The following is a 25,254-nucleotide window of genomic DNA, read 5'->3' as shown; positions in this document are numbered from 1 at the left end:
CAATTATTCTCAACAGCTGTAAATATAACCTATTTAATTTCTTGCCCATCATATCGCTGTAGTTTGCTGTAACTGTCATATGTTTCGTTGAAGTGAGTCTTGTTTCAATGAGCAATGTATATCGCTATTAATTTTGCGCTTGTCAAATGAATCACGACTTGCAGCGGGACGTGTAGACACCTTGAGCTCGACTAATTCACTTGATATTGAACATCTTTTGAATTAATGGATTTAGGTTTAGATTGTATCTGAAGCTAAGTGATCTAGTAATCAAGCTCCTTGCAAATCAATGTAATAAATAATGTGTTGCCTGTACTACTTCGGATTTAATTACAAAGAAGTAAAACGAAACCCGAATGTATTTCATACACGTCTGCCTACATCTTCGGGTATAACAGATATTATGTACATATACATTATATATGTGTATGAAAGTAGAGACGGCCAATGAATTGCCCTGAATTTTTTTTTGACATTGTTTTGCTTATTGATGAGTGCCAGATATATCCAAAAATGTATCCGATTAAAAATCATTTACGTCATAACAACGTTTTGCTTAACACTACTCCCCATACACAGTTTGGTCAAATAAACTAGCAACCAAACCACGGCCACCACGCTAGGTACCCACGCGAAGAATACTCGTTAGTAACACGAAGAAACACATCTATAATATCTCAGTGTCAGCCCTAAGTGTAAGTGATAAATGGTGGCCAGTGACGTAGTATTGCCAACGGCCGAGCGAGTCGGTTACGTTATGTAACGGCCGCCCGGCCGGCGCGGGCGCAAGCACTGCGAAATCTTCCAGCAACACTGTCGCTTCGCTTTAGGCGATGTGGGCTAAGCTGACTTCCAGGTATCGATGTGCAATGTACATTATTAGTTCGACTATTTCATTGAAAAATATTACTAGAATTCACTATTATTATATAACAACCAATCTATTACATAGACAAAATCACGCCTTTTTCTCTTATGGACAGAGGTCACAAACGCCACTTGTTACGATCATTACAATCCTCCCTTGCTTGACATACAACATTTGACATACAGGACCGCTGGTTACGATACGCACCTGACCTCATTGCAAGACATTAGCAAAATTATCTGCATATTATGTCTTTGGGGGTTTCCATTAAATCTAAATCTAACATTAACAAAAACAGAAGATTTCTAGTATCAAGATCCAGTTTAAAACCAAGTGTTCTGTATAAGGAAGTGCTCAGGAAAAAAGTAGCATTCAAAGAAACTTGTCACTGGTTTTTTCTTTTCCGCATTTCTTCTAGTTTCTTCTTAAGTGGACTGACTGGCGACAATGTAACAATGCCTAGAAAGTGCTGGTTTAAAAACTACAAACAGTGCTGATTATGAGATAAAACGCATTTACACGCTTGAAATATTATGCACCACATATTAACTATATAACATTCTATACGTTCATAAACCTCTGTCTATACCTTCGGGTATAAGGAGTATGATATTATGTATTTTAATTTAGAATAGTTTCAAAAACATTACCTTGGAATACACTAAAACCTTATGTATAGCTAACTAATAAAAAATAATCAAAAGATTAATGATTGGTTGTCAAAGCTCAACCAATCATTTTGCAGACACTATTGTTCAAACATCTACCTGACATTAAAGAGGTCAGGTGCAAACGATGCACCTTGCACCACGTCTTAATCGACAATTTAATAACTTTATAGAAATACTTATTCAATCACAATAAATATGGATACCTAAATATTAAATAATATTGGACAACTCACACACCGTCATTTGATTCCAAACTAAGCAGAGCTTGTACTATGGTAACCAAATAACTGATAAACATACTTATATACTTCTAAATATATACTTATATAGATAAATTGACAACCAGGCTCAGAACAAATACTCGTGCTCATCACACAAAGATTTGTCCCGGGTGGGATTCGAACCCACAACACGCGGCGCTACGGTTGTTGCAGCAAGGTGACGCTTAAACCACTGCGCCAAACGTGCTGTGCATTATCTTTACCTGCGCTCTAACAATATACACGTTTGTATTCATATAAAAACTAAATAATCTTTAAACAGTATACATGCATACATAAAATCACGCCTTCTTCTCATAGGGGGAGACCAGAGAACACCACTTTCTTTATCTCAAAAACTGTTATAAAGTTTTGATAAGTTTTACAATACTTTGTCACTTTCAATCAATTTTGAAACTGTACATGAGTGATAAAGACAAAACATCGCATAACCAATTAGAGCTTACACAACGTTTATTAGTAACATAGTATGAGAAGAAACCTTGTCAAGCTAGGCCTTGATTAGCTTAAACACATGGGTCCCTTGAAAGGTCGACAGTTCCGGCAATCGTGCGAAAATCTCTTATTGTTACGACTAATCACCATCATTATGAATACAAAATTAAAACCTGCTTTAAGCTAGACCATGTTTTATTCTAATTCTGGCTCTTCCCCGAATGCTACTTATAAAGCGTCTCAGATCTTTTGACTATAATTTATTTGATTGTAAATTAGAGGGCGGTGTTTGACAGTATATTTTTGGATTTCTGTTTACAAATCTTTATGTTGCTTGTGACTGGAGGGTACTAGATAGCAATGAACTTGCCTTTCTTTAACTCAAATTACATTTGCTTCTTACTTAAGACATAACAGTACAAAAACACTAACTTTTGAATGAACTGATTTCACCACTTCTGAATAAATACCAGTTAGTTTATCAGGTGGAATTTGGAGATTTGACCGGTGTTATCATACATTTTTTGACAATAATTTATCTATGGGACAGGGTTTCTGTCACCTAAGCCTTGAAATTGGGGTTAAATGTGGTTATTATTTTATTAATATCACTATTTCGAACTAAAAAGCTCGGTAGAATATTATTTGGCAATATTTTTAACAGCATATACAGTGTTACTTCTGCTATAATTAAAAGAAGGCCACCTACTATAAAAAATCGGAAGCAAGTACTTGAAGGCATCCATTCATCTCCACGTCAAACTTTTACTCGTAAAGTATTTTTCTATCGGGCCATTTTTTACCATAATTAGGGTCACGGGCTGACGGCGACTTTCATCTTATCTTTGGGGAACGCCAAACAATTATGTAAGTGAGTTGTAAACAGTTATCTACAAAGGAAACGATGTGCTAACACTGCAGCGATGACTATTGATAACTTGTGCCTTAGTTTTTGTGTATTACTTTTATTTTCTTCTGGAAATTCCGCTTTTCCTGAGACTTAATTATAATAATATCACATTGAAAACGATTTTAATACGTCATTGTATAAATATTCTGGATAATAAATACCAAAGCATGCCTAGATATAAATTACAATACTGTAAGGAAAATTTATTATATCAAACGACATCATCGGAATTATGTTCAAGTCACATTTAGATTAAGTTTTAACTAAAGATATGCCTTTCTTTACTTAGGCGAGCTTCACTGGGTATACTAAATTTGTGCTATACTTTCCTATATTTAGTCGTACTTTAATATACGTCGAAAAACTACAACGATTAAGCATAAAACGTACTAAAACTCCACTAAAGAAACTAGACAGGCACCGAAGCCCAAGAGACTAAAAGCCCACAATTAAAATAAACGATTATATCGATTTGATTATAGGAATTATGTTAATGGCATTCGACCTTCGAGCTGATGGATGAAGACTGAAAAGTCGAGCATCTCATACATCTAGGCTACGTTATTACTTATCATTATAAGGTCGAACATTACGTTAACCCATTTTAAAACTTGGTACAACTAAGCTGTAATCTTTTTTATTGAGATGTGCGTGCACGTTTTTTTTTATATTCGAATTTTGTGTTCGTGTTTTGTTTTTGAGCTTGTACATTTAAGTATCTTTATCGATGTTTTGTGGACTGTTGCACATTCGTCTCATAGTGAATCGAGATAAAATATATGTGTTAGTGCATCAATATTCGTCAATATAATAATCCCAATTCCCAATCCCAATTGTTGTTTCTTTTTTATTCTGCTAATTTTCAAAGCGTCACTAAAACATGTTTCGTAGATTTATTGTATTCTATTTTTCCAAGTTATATGGGTATAAGTTAGCAGTCTGTTTTATAGCCTTTCGTATAACCAACAAAACGTCCACATGTTAAAGGGTTATTCAAATCAAATGATCTTGTCACTACTTCATACTTAATATTCACAGTTTCAAACTATTGGCAAATTATTCGTGAAACCAGTACTTCGATATCCAGTGGTGAAACAGACTAACATTATGATAGCCAACATCAAATAAATTATATTCCTAATAATATTACTGACAAATTATACAAGCAGTCGAAGCCGAAGCTTTCAAGTTTAACAAGTAATTGCGCAAACAACATTTAATATGATAAATAGTCATCCAAAGACGTGCTAACGAATATAGTATGAAACTAAATATGGTTGAAAGATCACACGCAGAGCAGCTGAATATTATGCTATTTATAATATAATTAACTCATAACTATTCGCGATTATGGTCTTTATTTCCAAGCTAATAATTACCATTTTGGTTTATATAGTAAAATGCATATTTTAGCCTAAAATCTAGATATTCAGTGAGAATGAAAGTGGAGAACAACAGATCCATGACCATAACGATTTGACGCATCGAAGTCCGTTCTAAAGTGTTACGAAATTTTATGGAGGATTAAACTAATTTGCCACTGTTTAGTGTTTATTTTATAATAATGTAACAGTAGGTATGTATTTAAAATAAAAAGTAATTTAGCTATACTTTTAAAGAAGCAGTTGTTACTTCTTTTTACCTTGATAGCGATCCTGACTTTAAACCGAATTCCGCCAATAACACGATATTAATAAATTAATTAAAAAAATATTATTAAGTCGCATTATTCCGACTGCTTAGCTACCATGTTGAAAACCCATTACTCCAAACGTTGCATGTAATTTTCGTAAAATTTACAATATTTATCTGTCAACGTTATATTGACGTAAATGTGTATATCCTTCACATTTTCCCATCTTTACAACAAGTGACGTTATAACGAAGATTATCTGATATCTTTTATCTAGATATTATGTAAACTTTGTTATCATAAAGATACAAGAGCAGAGAAATGTTGGTGATCCGTCACCATAAAGTCATAATTTGTCATTTTTACATCGCAACTGCGGCCATTTAGTAGTACTCATGGAAAGTAGCGATATTGCTTTTGAAGTTAAAAAGGTTTTTTTTGCTATAGCTTAAAAATAATAATACTTTTGATGAAATTCTAATTTATAGGCGCCCGTAGCCAGTTGCGCTCACGGGTCGGTAAACGATCTGTGGGTTAAGCAAACCTAAGCGCGGTCATACCATAGATTGACCGCATAGTGGTATTTGAACCGGCGTCTCCGTGTTTCGGAGAGCATGTAAAAAGTCGGTGCCGGTTGTTGTCAATAAAGATAACAGTCATTTAGCCACGTCAAAGACCTAAGGCTTGAAAAACTTTGATACTGGGTTGACCGCTTACCATACGATAAGAAAAAGAGTTTATCAAAGAAAATTTTGTTTTTGTATTTATAATTTTTTTATTGGCTTTTTAGTGATTTTCTTTTAAAAGCAAACTTGAAACACTTCTTAGAATTAGCTCAGTATAAACAACGCTCACTTTAAAGGCTTGTTTACATTTACTCTTTCATGTTGATAGCCGTCTACGTTAATAAATATAGAAGAAGAATTGATGTCAAAGTCACGAGAGCTAAAAAAAACAGTTGGCTGAGACATATTCAATGTGTTTGAAGTAATTCATTTCAGCAGATACTTACTGCTTTATTTGCTCTATTCTTGAGAAAACTAAAAGGTCTCAGACCGGCCATGTAGCATTGAGATAACCATTGTAAAAGACTCAAAAGTCTGAGACAGTTTTCCTATAGCCCACAGAAGCAGTGTGCGAAAAACTATCACCACATTCTGGTATAAATTACCTATGTTCTTCTAGGCAATAAGACGCCAGGAGAAGAAAGTCCCTTCAGTATATTTTTAGTTATCTCAAATCAGAATGTACATGGAGTGCTATCAAATCTAGATAATCTGTTGCTTTTCTAGTGCACTGGGAAACTCGCCTTACTAATTGACAATGCATGGCATGATTACTTCCTTTACTGACAAAAGAACAGATCCTCGGATAGTCTTAGTTTGGCGGATCTTGCTGTCTCAGATTGTGTATCTGAACTATCTGATGCCTAGGTCAAACATTATCATTGGGTATTAGGAACCTTCGTGTACGATTGTCATCCATGCGGGAAGAATGCCGATCTCACTGCTGATTTATTCCCGTATTTATTAAAGAACATTTTCAGATATTGCAGAGTACTTAGGAATCGATAATCGAATAGATCTCGACAATTTTTGTGTAGGAAAGCAACCCCTTACTTATAGCTAACTGTAGAGAGTAACTTTAAATAGACAATGACGTAATAGCATCAAAATTATTAAGTCGCTCTAGTATTGAAAATTATCAAATCCTATATTCCGACAAATTAGTTAGTATAATTCAGGATTCTCCGTATTTCCAAAATACAGTAGATTTAGCAGACAAGCCACCGTCAGCTGCGTAAGTAAGCACTGCATGGCGTTCTAAATAGTAACTTCATTTTAGATACCTTCGCCACCTAATAACCTTACATACAAGACTCCTGCTAAGTTTTAGAACTTTAATGTATTTTGTGTACATGCGTTCCTTCAAAGGCTCTTAAACATGAAACAAACGTGACGTATTTGAACGTTATTGCTCATAATGAGTTAACGTATTAGTGAACATTCCAACACATTCTAGTTTCGATTGCAGTAATAGTTCAAACCAATACTGTCTAATTTCCTCAGCTTAATCACATAACGGTATTACTACATCGTTATAATGACTGAAGTAATAGATAATGTACCGCAAATATTCGCCTGTGGTAAGAGTTTAAGAAATATAATTGTGTTCTAGTGTGAACTGTCTTATTTCGGTTCTATACATTTTTATAGACGGGATTTTATAATAGATATTTTTCATACCATATAATTCTTATTTAAATTAGGGACTCTGATTCAATTAATTGTATATTGTGGTGGATCGAATTCCATCCGGGTTAAAAATTCTGTACCTGGTAGAACATATATCTTATCTATACAAGTATGTATTCAGAAGTAAATTAGTATGTTTGTCCCTTGTCTAGTTAGTAGTTACAATAAAACAAGCTCTGCTTATTCTGGAATCCGATGACCGTGTGTGACGTGTTCAAAAATATATATTATAAATTTATTTATAACTGCCAGACGTTTGGTAAAAATACTTACTGCCATCAAGCAGAAATTAACTGTACCTAATATTCTAGGGCGGAATAATGCATTGGGAATAGTGGTATGTATTTTCGTATTGTATCCAATGATACATTGAGAGTTGATTACATTGTGAGCGAAGATTCATTATTATGTATTACTCTGGGGCTCATGAAAATTTGTGCCCTGTAATCTAAATTCATGAGTGGGAATAATGAGCTACGAATCTAGGTTTTGCGTACCGTTTGTTATTATGAGAATACATTGTAGCCTTTCAGCTAGTTCAACATAATATAGCAATGTGAAAATACTACATAAATGTAAAATCGTGACTTACTTACTTAGTAATGATATAGTCGAAATAAGTATGGAAAAATTCTTCGTGATATTTTCATTTTGTCATAAAATATATTTACGAGACATAACAGTCTTCCACGTAGCTTACTCTCCTTATGTATGCAACTTTGCTATTATATTTCGTAAAGATCGTAGGACAATAGCCTCCCCCATTGAAGCGAAGGATGTGGGCGAGATAGGACGATCCTTGTCGCGCTCGCAAACACACAAAAAAATGTATTATACACGTGACAAGGTTAGAAAAAGTAAAGTGATGATTTTCGTGACATTGAGTACTCAGAATCTTGTAAAGATAACTTATCACGTTTGTTTAGTTATTCATTAACATATAATATTATCATTTCTTTGTTTTGCGCTGCACCAGTCTTAGCAGTGACTGTTAATATGATATTATTATGATAAACATAAAACTAACATTCTTCTATCTACGCGAATACGCGCTTTAAAATATCATTTGATACGTTCAAGCATGAACATTTTATTGAGTTTTTTATCCACAAGGATTTACATTAGTTTAATAGCTCAGAATAAATTAGAAGTCGGGAATTTTTCTCAACAACGGGTATTATCCCACTTTTCCAAATATGCAGTTGTTAACTTGAATTTTAATAACTGAAACTCAATTGAATTGAGAAAAAGGTAACAACTACTTCTTACTCGTTGCAGCCAGTTGTTTTACTTGCTTTATATACTAAATACATTTACTTCTCGGTCTCGTCTCTTCACGGCTACGTTGGCCACAAGTCCAACCATCGTGAAATTCGGCTAATCCGGCCGTGAAACGGAACAAATAAACAGTGTTTTCGCAATTATGAAAAAGGATTACCAACACGAAACCTCAAGGAAACTCGATCTGCAGTATGATTCATCCGTGACTAAATAACACAGCGGTCAAATGGCAACTAAATCGATATCATTTGTGACTCAAAAAGGGCAAAAAACTATACGACTACCTATATTTTATCACTATTCCTTCAAGCATGTGTGACCTTTACGCAAATATTGTAACAATTTCAAAAGTACTTAAAAAATATTCTAAAATAATCGAAGTGAGACATAATTTCTGTTGTGTCTTCATTAGCATTTGGTATATAGAAGTCAAAAATCTCGTCAAAACAAATGTCTAGTGTTTGAACTCAGATATTTTAGTGAATAGGTATGATTCTCGAGTAAATGTTCATAATTATAGCTAAGAAACGGTGAGTAAGAAATGTTACGCATCCAGTAAAGGAAGTATGAATCATTATGTCTTCATACCTTCATCTAAAGTGGTCGCGTATTGGTTTCTACTTATAAAATAAGTTTTTAATGGTGTTCCGTGAATTTAATATGAATTTAATTAGTTGAACATAGTGAATTTATAAAAAATGTGATTTAAAATTTTTCATCAGTTGCTATTTGTGATTACAAAGTTTTATATAATGTAAAAGTTATGTATGAAAACGTCTGATTTGAATAAACATTATTATATAATTTTATTCTCTCATTTATTATTAAAAGGTAAATGTATAATGTATATAAATGTTCAATATTACTTTTTATATAATAATAAAACTCGCATGAATTATGGAATTTTACAACGTGCAACTAGATCAATGCCGAAATTTTGCAACAAAATTTATTCTTAGAATTGCATTATCAACTTATTTGTATGAAAATAATACAATTTACAAGTTTCATGGCTTTTTGAATATCTGAAATTCTAAATATAATATTTTAACATTTATAAAACGACGCTAAGGTTAAAACTGTAAAATGTATAGAATTACATTAACATTACTACTTTTTCCGTGACAAAAGATTCTCCGTGCCCCGAGAAAATAGTAGGATGATTATTTTTGGAAAGAAAATAGGTACATGTTTTTATAAATTTATTATGAAATATAAGCATTAAATACATATGCTTAAAATACAATGATCCACAAAATCGCACAAGCGAGTGCTATCCTAGAAACCAGAAACCTTAGCTTGATAATTTAATAACACATTAAAAACAATACGAAACAATACTAAAGTATTGTAAACCAATTACCTTTTTAAAACAAACATTTAACCTATTTCATCGTTGTTGCAGAACATTCAGTGCCATAAGCCGGGAGAGCAGTAAGGAGAGTACATCAAGCCACAAAGAGGTGGTAGCAAGCCAGGACGCGACAGAACCTGGTGGCAGTGATGCTGTTCCACCTGACCAGCACGAGGAAGGCGAAGCGACCATGAACAGGGAAAACGTGTCGAATAAGATTGCCGCCGGCATGGACCGGTGGCAGACCACGCTCGAAGACATGATCAACCTCAGGTCCTCCAATAATCAAGTGTTTAAGGACTATTATTGGGTGAGTACATACAAAATACCACTAGTTTTTGCAAGGAAATCTCCTGATGAATACAGGAGGATTTTCGTTGATTTGCTTACTTTTTACCTCGCTTTGCCCCTGGTAATTAAGAAGAGATAAAGTGCCATATTAATATAAAAAACATTTACGCATAGTAACTTCGAATTTTTAAAGGTATAGGTTTTAGAAAGTTATTGTCATGTGGTATCAACGACATTAATTTTATTTGACTGCTAAATATAAAATACTGTCTGGGCCCCCGAGCTGCACTCGTATTGCCATGTAATTCTATATAAAAAAAAAACAACATATCACAGGTTAAAAGAGCATTCCATTTCTGAAATATTTTTCCCATAAGGTTTTCCGATAGTTTCTTAAGTTATTACCTACTTATAAAAAACATATTAGCGTAGATTTTTACCGGAATCTCGTAACCATTTTTTTACAAACTATGTGCCGTACAATGTTCATCTCAAAAACAAACAAATAAACGACTATGACAAAACAATTGTAAACGTAACATAACAGTAATATTGTAACATTGAGTGTAACCGGTGCAATGTGTGCAGTAACATTGTTACAAGTAGTTACAACAACAACACAGTGACGTCACTAGCCTTGTGATATGAATGCTCTTAAAATAATGCAAGCATTGCAATACAATACAATACAATACAGTTATGCACTTATTATTTTTTAAAAATAAAATGCGTTTGCGTGATTATGTGTTTTAAGGTGACGTAAAGCTATTTACGAGTTACTAACAGATCAGGGATGTTTCCATGGTAACAAAAAATTGTTTTAATTAATTTGTCAGTCAAGTGATAAAAATGTATAAGACACATTATAATAATTATTTGTTATTAATAAAAGATATCTCAGTTCAAAATCATTAAAGATATAGCCTAATGACGTCGTATCTTCCTATAAAATGGATAAAAAGTTGTGACACCATGCGACTTTTCAACTCAATCAATAAAAAAAAATACATGCATTTATTCATAATCAACCAGACGGTTAAAAATACCACCCGTTCTTGAAATTTAAAGTTCATAGCCTACAGTTAAAATAAGTAAATAATAAAAGCGATTGCGATAGGTCTCATAGGTAATTAGGTTCTATTAGTTTTTTATGTACTGCGGCAGACGTATTATTTAAATGAATCATACACTATAATGCGAGAGAGAACGTCATTAAGATAAAAAGAGAACTACAAATAGAAAATAGCTCTATTAGTGTTCTTAAAGATACAATAAAATAATGATGGGTTAAGATACGAAAAGACGATGAAATTAAAAACTCACATAATTTTAACTCTCGACCTCTAACAAACTTAACTTACTCTCACTCTTCGTGGTTAGAGAAAAATAAGACCAGCAGCGCAGTTCTCTACTGTCGGTACTGTCGGGTATAGAGAGTTTGACGTTTATAATGTACTGCCAAAATTGTTCCTACGTTGTCCACTAGAGGCGCTGATAAATTTTTCATATACTTAAAATTTCTCGATAGTTGATAGTAAAGAATCGAGCTATAGGTTATTTGCACGCGAAGAAGTTTACTTTTCGAAAGACCTAATATTTCAGTACTCCTAACCAATATATTAATGAGTAGTCATTACCTAAAATGTTTTTTTTTTAACATCAATTGACGTAAATGTACCATGCACTTGAACTCATTTGAATCAAGTGACGTCTTAACTTGAGGTGAACTATGTTATGACAGTTTACTCACATATTTTCCTGTTACTTGTCTACACACATAACACACGTAATAAGAACAAAACAAATTAAAATTGTCATTACGAGCGAGGTTTTGCGGCCACAATACCATTGTGAGTGAAAGCAAAATCATTTGTAATTGGGCTAATGGAAAAAAGTGAAGTTTTTTACTTGATTGTCAGAAAAACTTGGTGAAAGTAGAGAATTACCATTGACTTTTCATTGACGGGATTAAATCACCTTTTGATGGAATTGTTACTTAATCTGACTTAATACTATTCTATTGTTGTGTCTATGAATTGAGACGGAGAAAAAGTATGACTGGTTTTAAGTAAAATCTGCTTTAGTCATCGTACCTAATACGTCTAGGTGTTTTATAATTTGCCTATTGGAAGGTTTTATGTTTTGTTTAAACAGTCAAGTTATTTAAACAGCTCATTCAAGTCGCTTTCAATTTATGATTCAACATTATTAAAGCAACAATTCACCTATTTCGGGTCCGGTCCGCTACCATTTCATAATACGAGCACTTTGGCCACTTCCCGGGGCGGGCGGAAGCGCATACGCACATCCACATTCAAATCATGCGCACCAACCATATTGAAATCAACAGCATTCACAACTTAGTTGAAAAACAAACCTTGTAGTTATACTTTTAAGTTCTATTTTTGGGTACGGTGAAAGCTGCCTTCTAAAGAAAGTTATTATGTGTGTACTTACGCATAATGTATGGGCAGGTATAATTTAATCCATTGATGTACACCATTGTGGCACGTGACTTGTGGATAAAAAACTATTTGTCTGAGTCTGAGCGGAATACAATTGACGCTTTTTATTACGACAGCTAATAGAAAATGGTGCTGTAACAGCGAAAAAATGCATTATTCATTATTTACAACATAATCTGCGGATGTTTGTTATAATTTGTGTGAAATAAAATAGATTTAATGTAATCAGAGATGACACGTTTTGTAAAATGTGTGTAAACAATTGTTTGTTGGACTAATAAGCAAAAGTATATTTTTATTAGTTAATTACCAAAAACTCGTTAGCGATAAATCGATACATGTTTAAATTAATCGAAGGAGCTCTTATTATATATGTAACTCTAAAAATTTTCGTCCTGAGTAAACACAAAATGACGCAACTAGTTTTTGAGGTTGATGCAACTCTTTACTGTGCAGTTTACACGTAACGCTTTTAAAAAAGCAACTGAAAGTTGCGTTTGAAACGAGTTTGAGACTAGTTTTTGTGTAAATATGCAAATTAATCTTTACTACATATATTATTATTATGCATCAGCTAGTTCAAAATACCTGTTTATAGGATACAATACTACATTCTGAACACGCTTTTATCATTTATATTTTTTGTTGGATGTAAATAAAAAGTACTTAGTATTTTTTAGCAAATGCTTAAAACCTCTGCATTAAAACGGTTAATAAAAATATCATTAGTTATAATCAATTCTTGGTCGATGTTTTTTTAATGTACATAGTCATACATACATCTTAGCAAATGTTTTTCCATTTAATTAACTTCCGCTGTTCATTGCGAATGACTTTTACAATGTAGGTAGAAAAAATACATCATTTTATTATATCATCTATGTACAGTCACTGGTATGTGTATGAGTAAAGTTACATTACTATTATAAGTACATTTTTATTATTATGGTTATGTATGCAGTATGAAGTTAACTGCAGTTGTTTTAATGTGTAATAAATAGTGGCCAGTAGTTTCATGCCAGCTCTTCTCATTGGCCCTACTTTCCGTATTGGCGGTAAAACCCTCTGTATCATTGACTAACATAAGTGTCAGCATTTGACCTAAAAAAATAAATCGTTTGATTTAGATTTTTTAATAACTATATAATTTTGTGTGCTCTTTAATAAGTTATTTCGGGTATCCCTGTTATTCTATTGGAGTCAAATATATACTACAAAATGTATGTGGCATCAGTAGCTCGATTCTTTATTACTATCGACCCGATAATCTGATCAGCGCCTCTGACGGGTGTTGTAGGAAATATTTTGACAGTACATTCTAAAAGTCAAAATTTCGATAGCTAGCCGGTTATCGGTAGTCGATAGTGGTAGAGAATCGAGGTACAGGAGATTAATAGTTTCAACAACAACTTAGCTTTTTTTAACTATAGTCATTCTGTGTGTTTGCATTAGACTTAACTTCGGCTAGACGTTCGTGCCGAGCGATGCGGAAAACATACGCTAGGTGGACTATCGTTTATCTTTCCGCGAAAGTGTATGTTAATTGAGGGAAAATCTACGAAATAATAGCTTCTACACGTATTACGTATGTTCTAAGTATGCTCTAGCTAATCTCAGCTTGTATAACTTATATTAGCTTGCAGATAATTTAGTTCCGTAAGTTATTGAGTTATACACAAACAACGTCAAGATATTAAGTAGGAGAGATGGGTATTAGTATCTTATGTTATGTTATATTATGTTTATTTTTGTATTTAGTATTTCCCTTGAATAAGTGTCTTTAAAGGAAGCGATTTTAATTAATTATTACCAGAGGAGTATTGAGTCCCAAACCCGCGCTTGGCCAGCGTGGTGGACTCAAGGACTTACCCCTCCCTAGATTGGGAGAGACCCTTGCCCTGCAGTGGGGCAGTAATGGGTTATAAAAAATACCCGAGGTTGTTCTGGCGTGTTTAGTTGGCACAATATATTCAATTCAGTTTCATGTAATAAGTTTCTAGATGCCATACGATGTTTGATTTCGACTGAAGATTTTGGTCCACGCTAGTTAATTTGAATAATACCAACAATTTGTTTACTACTGATTATTTTTTACCTGTATCGTGTTTTGCAGCTGTGTATTCGTGTGTTCTATGACCTAGACATTGAACACTGAAGTTCATATCAATTAGCACTCACGTCAAAGTTTCATAATTGTTCTAATTAATCTGATTTGAGTTGATTAAACTCTCATAGTACTAATTACTGGTTACTTCCTATAATCTTCCCTTTGCTGCCGATTTGAGCCGTAGTGTTTGCTATATCATGAAGTCTCGTATTTGATTTCCAGGTTGGACAAAATGCTTGGTTTTTCAAACTTTGTCGTAATATTCTCAAAAATAATCCTCTTTATTCTAAGCTTACTTAGTAACATGCCCGGGTTTGACTCCCACGTCGGAAAAAATGGACGGGTTTTCTCATTTTTATTCAAATATTTTTAATAGCTATCCTAAGTTTAATAAGCAGCGTGCCTGGGAATAATCCTGCCCTCTGGTACATGAACAGAACAATAAAAATGGCAAATAGTGGATGTATTTCAGCCTACACCTTCGTACATAGTCTTAACAGAGACACAAAAACCAAAGAACGTGTGTGATGAAGCAATGGTTCTTCTTTTTTATTCGTGAAATTTCACAAATGAAACATAAAAATCAGTATAACATAAATTCAGCCAAGTTTACTGCTCATATTTATGTTTCATTTTATTTCGGACGTAAAATTTCTCAGACAATGTCCATAAAGACATTAAATTTAAAATTATGTACGTATACTGGACAGAATTATCTTCACGGCTAATATAATGCTTTTATACGGAGTTTTATTAATTTTACAGTCTTTGACAAAAGTACAATTGCCTATTATAATATGAGTTCTTTGCAAACTTTTATGACAAAAGTTGTTAATATGGCTTTTTCTTTAAATCCGACTATACCAGTATTCGTATACATGATGCTATACCAATATTTTCTACGTATTTATAATATTTTTAAGGATACAAAAAAAATACTGTGAACCCTCATATCGCAATTTATTTTCGCATCTTTATTTCAAATCATTCACTGTAAAAGACGATGAACACAATTTTTGAAAACTATACTAGATAACTTGATTATTCTTCAAGCAAAATATCGTAATATTAGTAACGTACAAGGTTATAGTTACGCCGAACCTTTGAATTAACATTTCAATTCTTTCTGTTACAGGCTCAAAATGGTTTTGATGAACTCCGCCGCTACGTGAAACAGGGGAGCGACTTCAGCAAAGAATTAGCCTCTATACTTCAAGAAAGGTCCGTGTTCTACCAATACACTATTAAAAAAAACAATGTTAACGAAAATTTATACTTAACACCTTGCTCAATGTAGAGTATGTAAACAATAAAGTGTTATGTATTTGCTTTCATTTGCGACACGAAAAAACAGTAAACCGTGGTGATAACAGTTTAATGTATTCACCACAATGTAAATACATAACTGTACAATCATTTCTATGGCCCGTGCTGCTAAAATAGTTACGCATCATTAGAGCGGGTGCGCCGTGCCTCCAGCCGACACGCTCGCCACGCTCCACCGCCGCAGACTCAATGCACGCACCAGATACACAATCTTATCGAAAGTTCTTCATACTGATTACTTTCCACTACAAAACAATACCTTATTGTTTACAACCATCCGCTCGACTGATCCTTCTTGCACGAGATACCAAAGCCCAGGGACAATACGAAAGTTCTCGTCGTGCTGCATAATTAATGTTTTATTGTCTACACGCACGCCTATACCTTTCGCCGATAAACAGATATCGAGCAAGTCATAAAATAATGCTGCATACGAAAGTAAGGGCACGGCAATGGCCACAAAATCAAAAATAGCTCGTCGCGAGGTTCCGCCAAGTGGGCCAGCGCGCGAGACACAAATAACGCACGCTCTAAAAATTTATATCCTCCCATTGGCCGCGACTGCATTATCACTAATTTTACACATCTACTGAGACGAGACATAAAACAAATCATTGCGCCACTCGATTATATCCCGATGCGAGTGTTCTTCCGCGATAGATTGTGAAACACACATCTTATGCTTTATGTTTATTCTTTGTTCATAGGATTGAAGCAGAAATATACTACTCAAAATGTTTAGCAAAGCTCGGTACGAAGCTGACGAAAGCTTGCAAGGAGAGCGTGGGCTCTTGTGCCGAAGCGTGGAAACACGTCGCTATGGAGATGGAGAAACGATCGGAAATTCACAGGTAATTACTGAATCATTGGAAAAGACTGAATATTTAGCACTTAAATGTTATGCAAGATTCAAACGTAACAAAAATTGCCACATTTCAGAAATTACTCAAGTGCGCTATCAGAGGAGCTGGTGAAACCAATGAAACATGTAATCGACAATCAGTTGAAACTTAGGAAGAAGGTGAGACTTACACAAGCACTTCAAATTATAGATATTATATATTACTATGTTAAAATCGAAAGTCATAAATAAAACCTTTTGATTGCAGATCGAAGGAAACGTAGATAAAACTACAAGGTCTTTAGCTGAGTGGAGAACGGCGGAAGCGAAGTCAAAGAAACAGTCACATGCAGCGGCGAGAGAGAACGAAAAGTTACAGGATGCCACGTTGGAGATTAGGTCTGCCTCTTGCGATTCACTTGACGATGCTAATGTCCTGTGTTTTTGTTTGTAATAGTAGACTATCCGGACATTAGCTCGCTCAAGTCATTATGGAAGGATCCTTCAGTTTTTGCCGTTGCGAATAGCTTTGCGGACTGTGGTTCTTTGCGACTGTTGTGTAAATGAGCGTTGATGAGTCATTACTCATCGGTTGTGATGTTTGTTTACAGCTCGCGTCTGTCTCGTAGTTCAAGCGTGGGCCACATCCCGCACGCGCACTCCATCCTGAGCGCCGCGCGGGCGGAGAGGCTTCAGAATGCTACGAGTGAGAAGGACGCGGCTAAACTTCAAGTCAAGAAGAGAAAAACCGAGGATGCTGTGAAGAAAACTGAAGTTGAATACTACAATGTTTGTGTTCATGCAGAAAGAGCAAGGTGAGATATCGAAGACGACCAACTACGCTACGTGGCGGTAAAATCATAATTTTATTAGGTCTCGAAGCGATTTGACGTCAAAGCTGGTACAGCCTGGCCAAACTTTTGGGATATAAGAAAAAATACGTAAAATTGCAACAATTAAATTATTGCATTCAAGACTCGGTAAAGTTTTATACGTGTAGTATGTGTACGAGACATGATTGAAATCGATAATGGAGAATGTTAACTAATTTTGATTTTTAGCACTCCATATTCTCGTTTAAAAATAAAAAATACTGGTGAAAGAATTACTTCGATACGACAATTACTTTTCGATTTATAAGTAAAACAAGTTGTAACCGCACGACGCTAGCTCTCGGTGACGGTGTGACGTCACTCTACACTTGCTCAGTCTGGCTCACACAGTCCGCTTGCGGTCGCGCGCTCGGTGCGTTGAAATGATTCCTAAATACTTTTAAAAATGTTCAATTCAAATACTAGGAAATCATATGTTGTGCCTAAATGTAATTTAATATTATGTAGGTAAGTACATAAGTAATAATAAATAACTTCATCTTATAATGAAACAATTTCTAACCGAATTGATCGCGAGTTTATTGATTTTACTGTGGCAGGAAAAATGAAAAATCGATAAGTATGCGATTATTTCGGTTAAAAACTGTTTCATTATAATATGCAGTGATCGTAAATATCTAACATTATTACTTATTATACCTATGCATAATATACTAGAAGCCGCCCACGACTTCGTCCGCATGGAAACCCTTCCCGCGTAAATCCCGATCCTTCGGGAACTCGAGGATAAAAAGTAGTTTATGTGTTATTCTGGGTCTTTAGCTATATATCAAATTTCATGAGTAATCGGTTCAGTCAAATTTGCATGAAAGAGTAACAAACATCCATACATACTTACATACCTACATACTTACATACATACATACATACGTACATACATACATACATACATATACAAACATACGTACATACATACATACATACGTACGTACGTACCTACACACATAGGTACATACATACAATGACATATGTATGTCATTGTATGTATTACTTATGTACATATTATTATGTACATTCTCACAAACTTTTAAATTTATAGTATTAAGTAGGATTTCGGAAGCAACAAAACCTCTATTTGTTTCACAAATAATTCGCAACCATTATTCCATTTATATTAGGTAGAATATCCGATTGCCCCTTTTCAAATACTTTATCCATTTTATTAATCGAATAGTATTTACTATTATTATAAGTTATTTTATACATAAGCGGACGAAAACACAACAAAATACTACGCAAGCTATTACACCTACAACAACGATTGGCGACTTAATACTAAGCGGGACGCGGCCCGCGCGGCGCGGTAAAGTAGTATGACGTCACAGCCGCTCACGCGGCTGTTAGCGGGACTCGATATTTTTCGAAACTTTGAATGCTTATAAAATCAAAACTATTTGGTATTTTTGACTAAAACAAAAACTAGTTTATATGTATACATAGAGGCTATACTGTGTCAAAATTTCAAGCAATTTGGCATACCTAGTAACATTCTCCATTAATAGGTTTAATGTTATGTTTCAGGTTAGAATGGGAGACGAGCGTGGTCAAGGGTGCTGGCATGCTGGAGTCTCTTGAAGAAGAGAGACTTGCTCAGCTCAAAACAGCTGCTGATTGCTACCTCAGGTTAACGGCCGCGGTACCATCTCAATTAGCAGAGGTAATCTTACAAATACAAATATATGATCAAGTCAATTATAAAAAAATGCTATGCCATAGTAATTTGATGCAGTTTTGATTAGCTGGCACATCAAATATTAAAAGGTTTGTTAATTCCCTAGAAACCTGCCTCCAATACATGAACCTTTTACAATTTTAGCCGTAGTTATTTGTACACAAATGTCTTAGAATATGTTCGTCTGTTTCCAGGCCACAAACGTGCTAGTGAACCCGATAAAGAACGCTAACGCGAACACGGACATGATGGTGGTACGCGGCGTGCGGTCCACTCCCACCGGGGCCAGCGAGCAACTGCTGCCCGACTTCTACTGCGAACACACCACGCTTGCTATGAACAGGGAACGACGTAAACAGGTACATCATATTATTATTTCATACCAGATTTATAAGTACGTTTATCACCTGTTTTACTACGTGCACTGCTTTTCGTTAGTTTGGAATCAAAGACCGTGTGTAAGTTGTTCAATGATATCTCCATAGCCCAAAGCATTACAAACCTAGTGGCTCACAGATATTCATAGATTGTATCACGATTTTAAAGTTTGCAGTTACAAAAAAGGGCACGAACATGATTCAAAAAACTATCTCAAATTAAGTACTTACCCAAGAACTACAAAAACCTTATAAACAGTGCCAGAACTTGCTGAAGATTAAAATGTATTTTTCTCCGTTTATTCTTCTTGTTAGATGCGTTTTATCAACGATCGTTGGCAGAGATATATCCAAATTACCTTACTCTCTAAGAAAAGCTGTGTTCTACTTCTAACATAGTACAATGTATATTTCAGGCACTGGTGAAGATCCTGCAGCTAGTGAAACAAGACATCGATAGAGAACGTAAATCTAAACAAGGGCTGGAAAAGCTGTCCATGGCCATCAAGCAGACTCCGACCTTCGGCAATGATGATTCACAGCAAAATGTAGCCGACAAATTATATCATGTGAGTGGACACCATCTTAAATATGCTTTTAAATCCAAGGTTACGAAGTAGAAATTATTTCTTAAAAGTTCTGAAAAGTCTTTGGAACAGAATTCACACATTTTACTATTACTTACCACTTTTTCCGGAACTCGACTCGAGAGTGATACAATATCTTCAATTGGGATCCTAAGTTATACTGGCCGAACTTTCATTCCAAGTTAGAATGCGTGGGACGCGGAGTATCCGATCGGAGGTACCGCGTCCTGGCCACGTTATGGTGACCGCAGAAGGAACACCGTCAGGTTTTTAGTCGGTATGCCTAAGTCAGCCGGAACGCCTTGCCGGGGGAGAGCCCGACAGACCCCCGCTTTCCTCCCTGGGGCGGGACATGCAGTAATGCATTTTCCTGACGAAAAAAAAAAAAAAAAGTTAGAATGCGTGTTCGCATTGATTCCCGTATCCTTTTATGTACCTTTATAGAACATGCAATGCAAATGTTATGTGGTTTTTAAGTTTTAACATGTATTAATATTTCCTATCAACGTGTTTCAGATGAGGAGTATGCTAACGTACCTGGAGGCAGTTCGCTACAAGATCACGGCAAGTCTGAACGAGCTGGACAGCAGACCACCGGCACAACACCCGCTCTCCGCTCACATACAGATCATTAGGGACAAGCAGGGGCTGCAACAGAGTATACTTAAGGTAATTTATCTTTATTAATACTTCATTCAAATTATTTTTTGCCTAAGTAAAGAATATAACGACTAGGAATAATTATTATACATTTATGTAGATGATGTTCGATAATCGCAACCCAAATCGTATAAACAAACAAAAACTTAGCAAAAAAAAATGCATTTTGGAAACAGATCTATTGGGCTTTAATTTGTTTTTTTCATAAAATAATTTAAGTCATCGTTTCGCTGGTGACGAGTTTAGTATGCGCATAGAAGACGTCCCTAAAACCTGTAAAAGAAATATAAGAAAAACAGCGGCTCCCTCGTATCAATGAGACGACACATCGCAATGCAGGTTACAGAAATATTAACTTCACCTTTAAATTCCAGGTCCCTCCATGGCTCCAATCGAATTATCAGAATGAAGTCAACAAAAACCTGCAGCCGAACTACACGGCGCTGACGAAGAGCGTGAACGGTGGCGGGGAGGAGAGAGAACGGAGGGACTCCATCATGAGCAGGGCTTCCAGCAAACTGAGGATAGAACACCTCTCGTTCAGGAGGAACACGGAGCACAAGAGTGCCCCCGTGACTCCGGTCGTTGATCTCCCGACGCCGGTGCTGCAGACACAGACGATAGAGGCACCTCCTCCGCCAGAGAGCCCCTTGGACTGGAGTGAGCGCGGAGCTGGTGATGGCTTGTCTAATCAGCAAGATAGCGATTTCGGTAAGACCTAAAATTAACTTTCACGAGGCTGCCAGTCGTCGTAAGATTTTTATTGCATTCGTGTCAAGGTTTTTTTGGATTGTATTAAAGGTTTTTTTAAGTAGTTTTAAGTAGTAGTAGTATACATTTGTCATGTATTTTGATAAGAAGATTACTGTAGTCTCGTAGTTGTCTTTCCGGAAGTTAAACCTTGTCTTTCGACTTTATGTTGCGAATCTGTAACCAGGATTTCCCGTTGCAGTTCATTGAATTTTATTTCCTCAACCTTTGAGACTATTACACAAAAACGTAACTACGTACTTGATGTAGGGAATTGTTCCGTATGCATAAAGCAGGACAAGCGTACACAGCATTTGAGGATTAATGCGATTCGTCAGATAGCACTTGCCAATTCAATTTGAACATAATTACTACGTCACTAGATTATTTTTACATTTTAAGCGACAGCCCTCGTAATAGTCCTCTAAACTGCGAACCTATCGCTGAAGAAATTATTTAGTCACAAATAACCTTGAAATAAATCTCTGTTTAATGTAGAATGCGTTGATACGATAAGAACAAACGGAAAACCAATTCTTCCACGGACGATGTCAACGATTTTTTCTCTTTCTACTTTCATCCGCAATTCATATTATCGTAAAATTAATTTTTTTCTTATGTTTTGTTTGTACAGATGAATTTTCGTCGCAAAGTGGCAGTTCTACGGACCTAACAGATATAATAAAGAACGAGGTGGTAGACGGCGCGGCGCAGACGCCGTCGTTGGGCAAGTGTCGGGCTCTTTACACCTATGAAGCTAGGCTCAACGACGAGCTCACCTTGTCTCCAGGTAAATAAACAATAACAATATTATTGATAAAAGACTGCTTCTTCGGGATAGTCGGTAGGTACTGTATCCGACTGTATTGGATTCCGCGTCGGGCAAAGTGCTATTGGTTTTTTCTAATTTATGTATAAGATTAAATAGGTACTCTATATTTTCACCGATTTCCCGGAGTGGCAATGGGCTCGCCCCCTATTACATGGGACTACGTATTTATCTTATTTGTGAACACAATCAAAAATAATTTTGATGAACGTGTAACTTAATTTATGTAGTTATCTTATGGCGTTTTCTATTTGTTATGTATTGTACAATTTATTGCTAAGCGATTGTTTACACCGATCTGTATATTTTACTACTTGTCGTAAGATGCACGATAAAAATTCTTGAAATCTTGATATTATGTCTTGTCCTCCCTGGTCTCTTCGATGTCGGTAATTGCCAGTTCTAGCTCATAGTCATTTTATCTAGAATGCACAGACAGTTCAAACTTGTGAAATATCTGAGTCACTAAATGGAGAAACCAAATTTTTGCCGTCATCGAAAGGAACATACTCGGAAGGGATAAGTCACCTGCTGATTCACATTAAAGTTTATATCAGAATTTCAACTGACTTCTGTTTGCAGGCGACATTATAAATATCCACGAGAAACAAGATGATGGATGGTGGAGCGGCGACTTGAACGGCATCTACGGCATCTTCCCTTCCTCCTACGTCGAAGAAATAACCACCTGTATATAACACAGCATTGTTCAAACGTCGACCGTTTAGAACAAAACACTATTACGTCATACTAACGTGTGACGTCACAATTCAGTTTGACAATATGCTACATCATATTGCTCAAAAGTGAATTGCATATATTGTGAAATTGTCCATAAATAAATATAAGAACTGTGTTAATTTGTTAGTGTTAAGACTTCAAATTGTATAGATATTGTGTTGAGTAATCGTAAGAAATGTAATGTGTCATCGTCAACTTAATATAAATTATTAATGTTTTGGGAAAATAATAAACCTATGAACTTGGTGTGCTTTGGCGAAATTTATGTACATACTAATTCGCTTACTTATATTAGGACCTACCTACTGATTAGTCTTCCAAAGTGCGTTATATTTGTATATTGTATGAGTAGTTTCTATGCTGTACTGGTCCTGAACAGAAGTCACAGGCGATGTTAAATGTAGAGGGAATAAATGTGAGAAGGAATTCTAGATCAACATCTTATTTTTTTTACAGTGAAGGAATTTTTGGATCTCGAAACACAGTTCCGTCACTGAATTTTAACAAGAATATACTGTTATAATACTTCTCCATATAAAAAAATATGCTGCATGTCTTTAAAATTAGTAATGACTTGACAAAGTACGAAATATTTTTTTCCCTTTATCTAACACATATAAATATTCACGAGGTACTTACGCTGTTGCATGTTTAATTTAAATAATTATGTGCATGGCGAATAATGTAACCAAACTGACTTTTCAGGTCATTTTTAAAACTAGGGGCTGAACAAATTACGAAATCATAACACTTATTGCACAGTTATTTATGAACACCAACTATTTAAAGATGATATTTAATCGTTCACGGGACACATAACATATTATTTAGTTTATTGTTGTAATGATGTTTAAAATGTTGGGAAACCTGTTGAACCTGAGACCTACCAATAGCCAACTTTACACACACACTATCGCGCGTTCTTAGCCGCGTACAGGATTACGCACGGGAAAGCCTGCGCGCTCTTAGCACTGCGATTTTCTTCGCGTTCACGATTGATAAGCGCAGCGCGTGGTCTTTCCTTTCCCTTTGCACATCCTTTATTAATAAATGTATTTTTGTAATTATTCCAAAATCTTCTTCTTCGTGGTGTATTTTGTCTTTTTCTACGTACTTTTACAACACAGAAAGCTATTAATACAAACTTACGCTTGACCTCTCGACAATCGTGACGGAATACCGTCCCACCGAGTTATGAGAGTGATGAAATAGAAAGTGTACTGTGGAGACACACTTGGCAAATATAAGCAAACTCTTGCGCAGTTTCGAATAAAACTAGCCAAATATCGGCCGGGAGATCATTATTATGCTTAAACTTGTACTTATTACTTAAATTCTGTTTATTCACTGCTTCATTACTGATTGTTTAATTGGCTGTATTGCTTGCTATACCTTTTCTTTTCCCTAGACTTATAATTCTGTCAAATGTATCTCTCCTTAGAATGACTATAGCCTTTCTATTTTCATTAACCAACAAATCTGTTTTTAGCTTCTTTTCTTTTACATTATTAAAACGATGTTTATAGTCAATCAGGGACGTTGGTCTAACAGGTTCCCCGCACTGTATACTAAAGTATAAGGTATAGAGCAAATTAATATAACATTATACGCAGAACTTGTAAATTATACGATATAAAATTAAACCAAAGTGTTGTTAAATAAATAAAATGTTTAAGAATTTATATTATTGTTTCACTACTCAGCTACTCACCCTTTTTATTACTTATTTCTGTGTTTTTATGACTTCAAAAACTTTACTGCTTTACCTACACGTGCAGTGCATAACAGCGCTATATTTATAAAATATAATACCAATATGTATGTATTATAAATACAGTAACTTCGATTCGATTAGATTCGATTCCTGGGTCGGGCAAAAACAACATTTGAAATCTTCGTGTGTTTACGTGTATTTTCAGTTGGGTATGTTTAAGTAAGTAGGTACAATCGTTTGCAATTTTAAGACTTATGGTAGACTTAGACATAGGTACGTGTAGTGTTTTTTTAGGTATCATGGGGAATAGTGT

The 25,254-nt window shown here is 35.1% G+C and overlaps 1 protein-coding gene across 3 annotated transcripts in view; it reads left to right on the top strand.

Moving 5' to 3' along the window:
• The window catches only part of Nost (Nostrin), a 94,201-nt gene extending 69,292 nt beyond the window's left edge, over nucleotides 1-24,909 (top strand). For 2 of the 3 annotated variants that reach the window (XM_076134479.1, XM_076134478.1), the window contains exons 2-14: nucleotides 9,740-9,998; nucleotides 15,687-15,772; nucleotides 16,585-16,728; nucleotides 16,817-16,898; nucleotides 16,987-17,117; nucleotides 17,330-17,533; nucleotides 19,133-19,268; nucleotides 19,478-19,642; nucleotides 20,077-20,229; nucleotides 20,764-20,916; nucleotides 21,282-21,618; nucleotides 22,292-22,447; nucleotides 23,069-24,909. In XM_076134479.1, coding sequence (XP_075990594.1) covers nucleotides 9,879-9,998; nucleotides 15,687-15,772; nucleotides 16,585-16,728; nucleotides 16,817-16,898; nucleotides 16,987-17,117; nucleotides 17,330-17,533; nucleotides 19,133-19,268; nucleotides 19,478-19,642; nucleotides 20,077-20,229; nucleotides 20,764-20,916; nucleotides 21,282-21,618; nucleotides 22,292-22,447; nucleotides 23,069-23,184 — 1,983 coding nt within the window. In that variant the 5' untranslated portion in view covers nucleotides 9,740-9,878 and the 3' untranslated portion in view covers nucleotides 23,185-24,909. Of the gene's footprint in view, nucleotides 1-8,947; nucleotides 9,166-9,739; nucleotides 9,999-15,686; nucleotides 15,773-16,584; nucleotides 16,729-16,816; nucleotides 16,899-16,986; nucleotides 17,118-17,329; nucleotides 17,534-19,132; nucleotides 19,269-19,477; nucleotides 19,643-20,076; nucleotides 20,230-20,763; nucleotides 20,917-21,281; nucleotides 21,619-22,291; nucleotides 22,448-23,068 lie in introns of those variants that run through there. The other variant, XM_076134480.1, reaches the window with a different exon arrangement.
• The last annotated feature ends 345 nt before the right edge of the window (nucleotides 24,910-25,254 follow it).

The sequence above is a fragment of the Anticarsia gemmatalis genome, chromosome Z (assembly GCF_050436995.1).
Source record: "Anticarsia gemmatalis isolate Benzon Research Colony breed Stoneville strain chromosome Z, ilAntGemm2 primary, whole genome shotgun sequence".
In the NCBI taxonomy this organism is placed as follows: domain Eukaryota; kingdom Metazoa; phylum Arthropoda; class Insecta; order Lepidoptera; family Erebidae; genus Anticarsia; species Anticarsia gemmatalis.
Note: the sequence above shows the minus strand (reverse complement) of the source record. Positions and strands in the feature narration are given on the sequence as shown.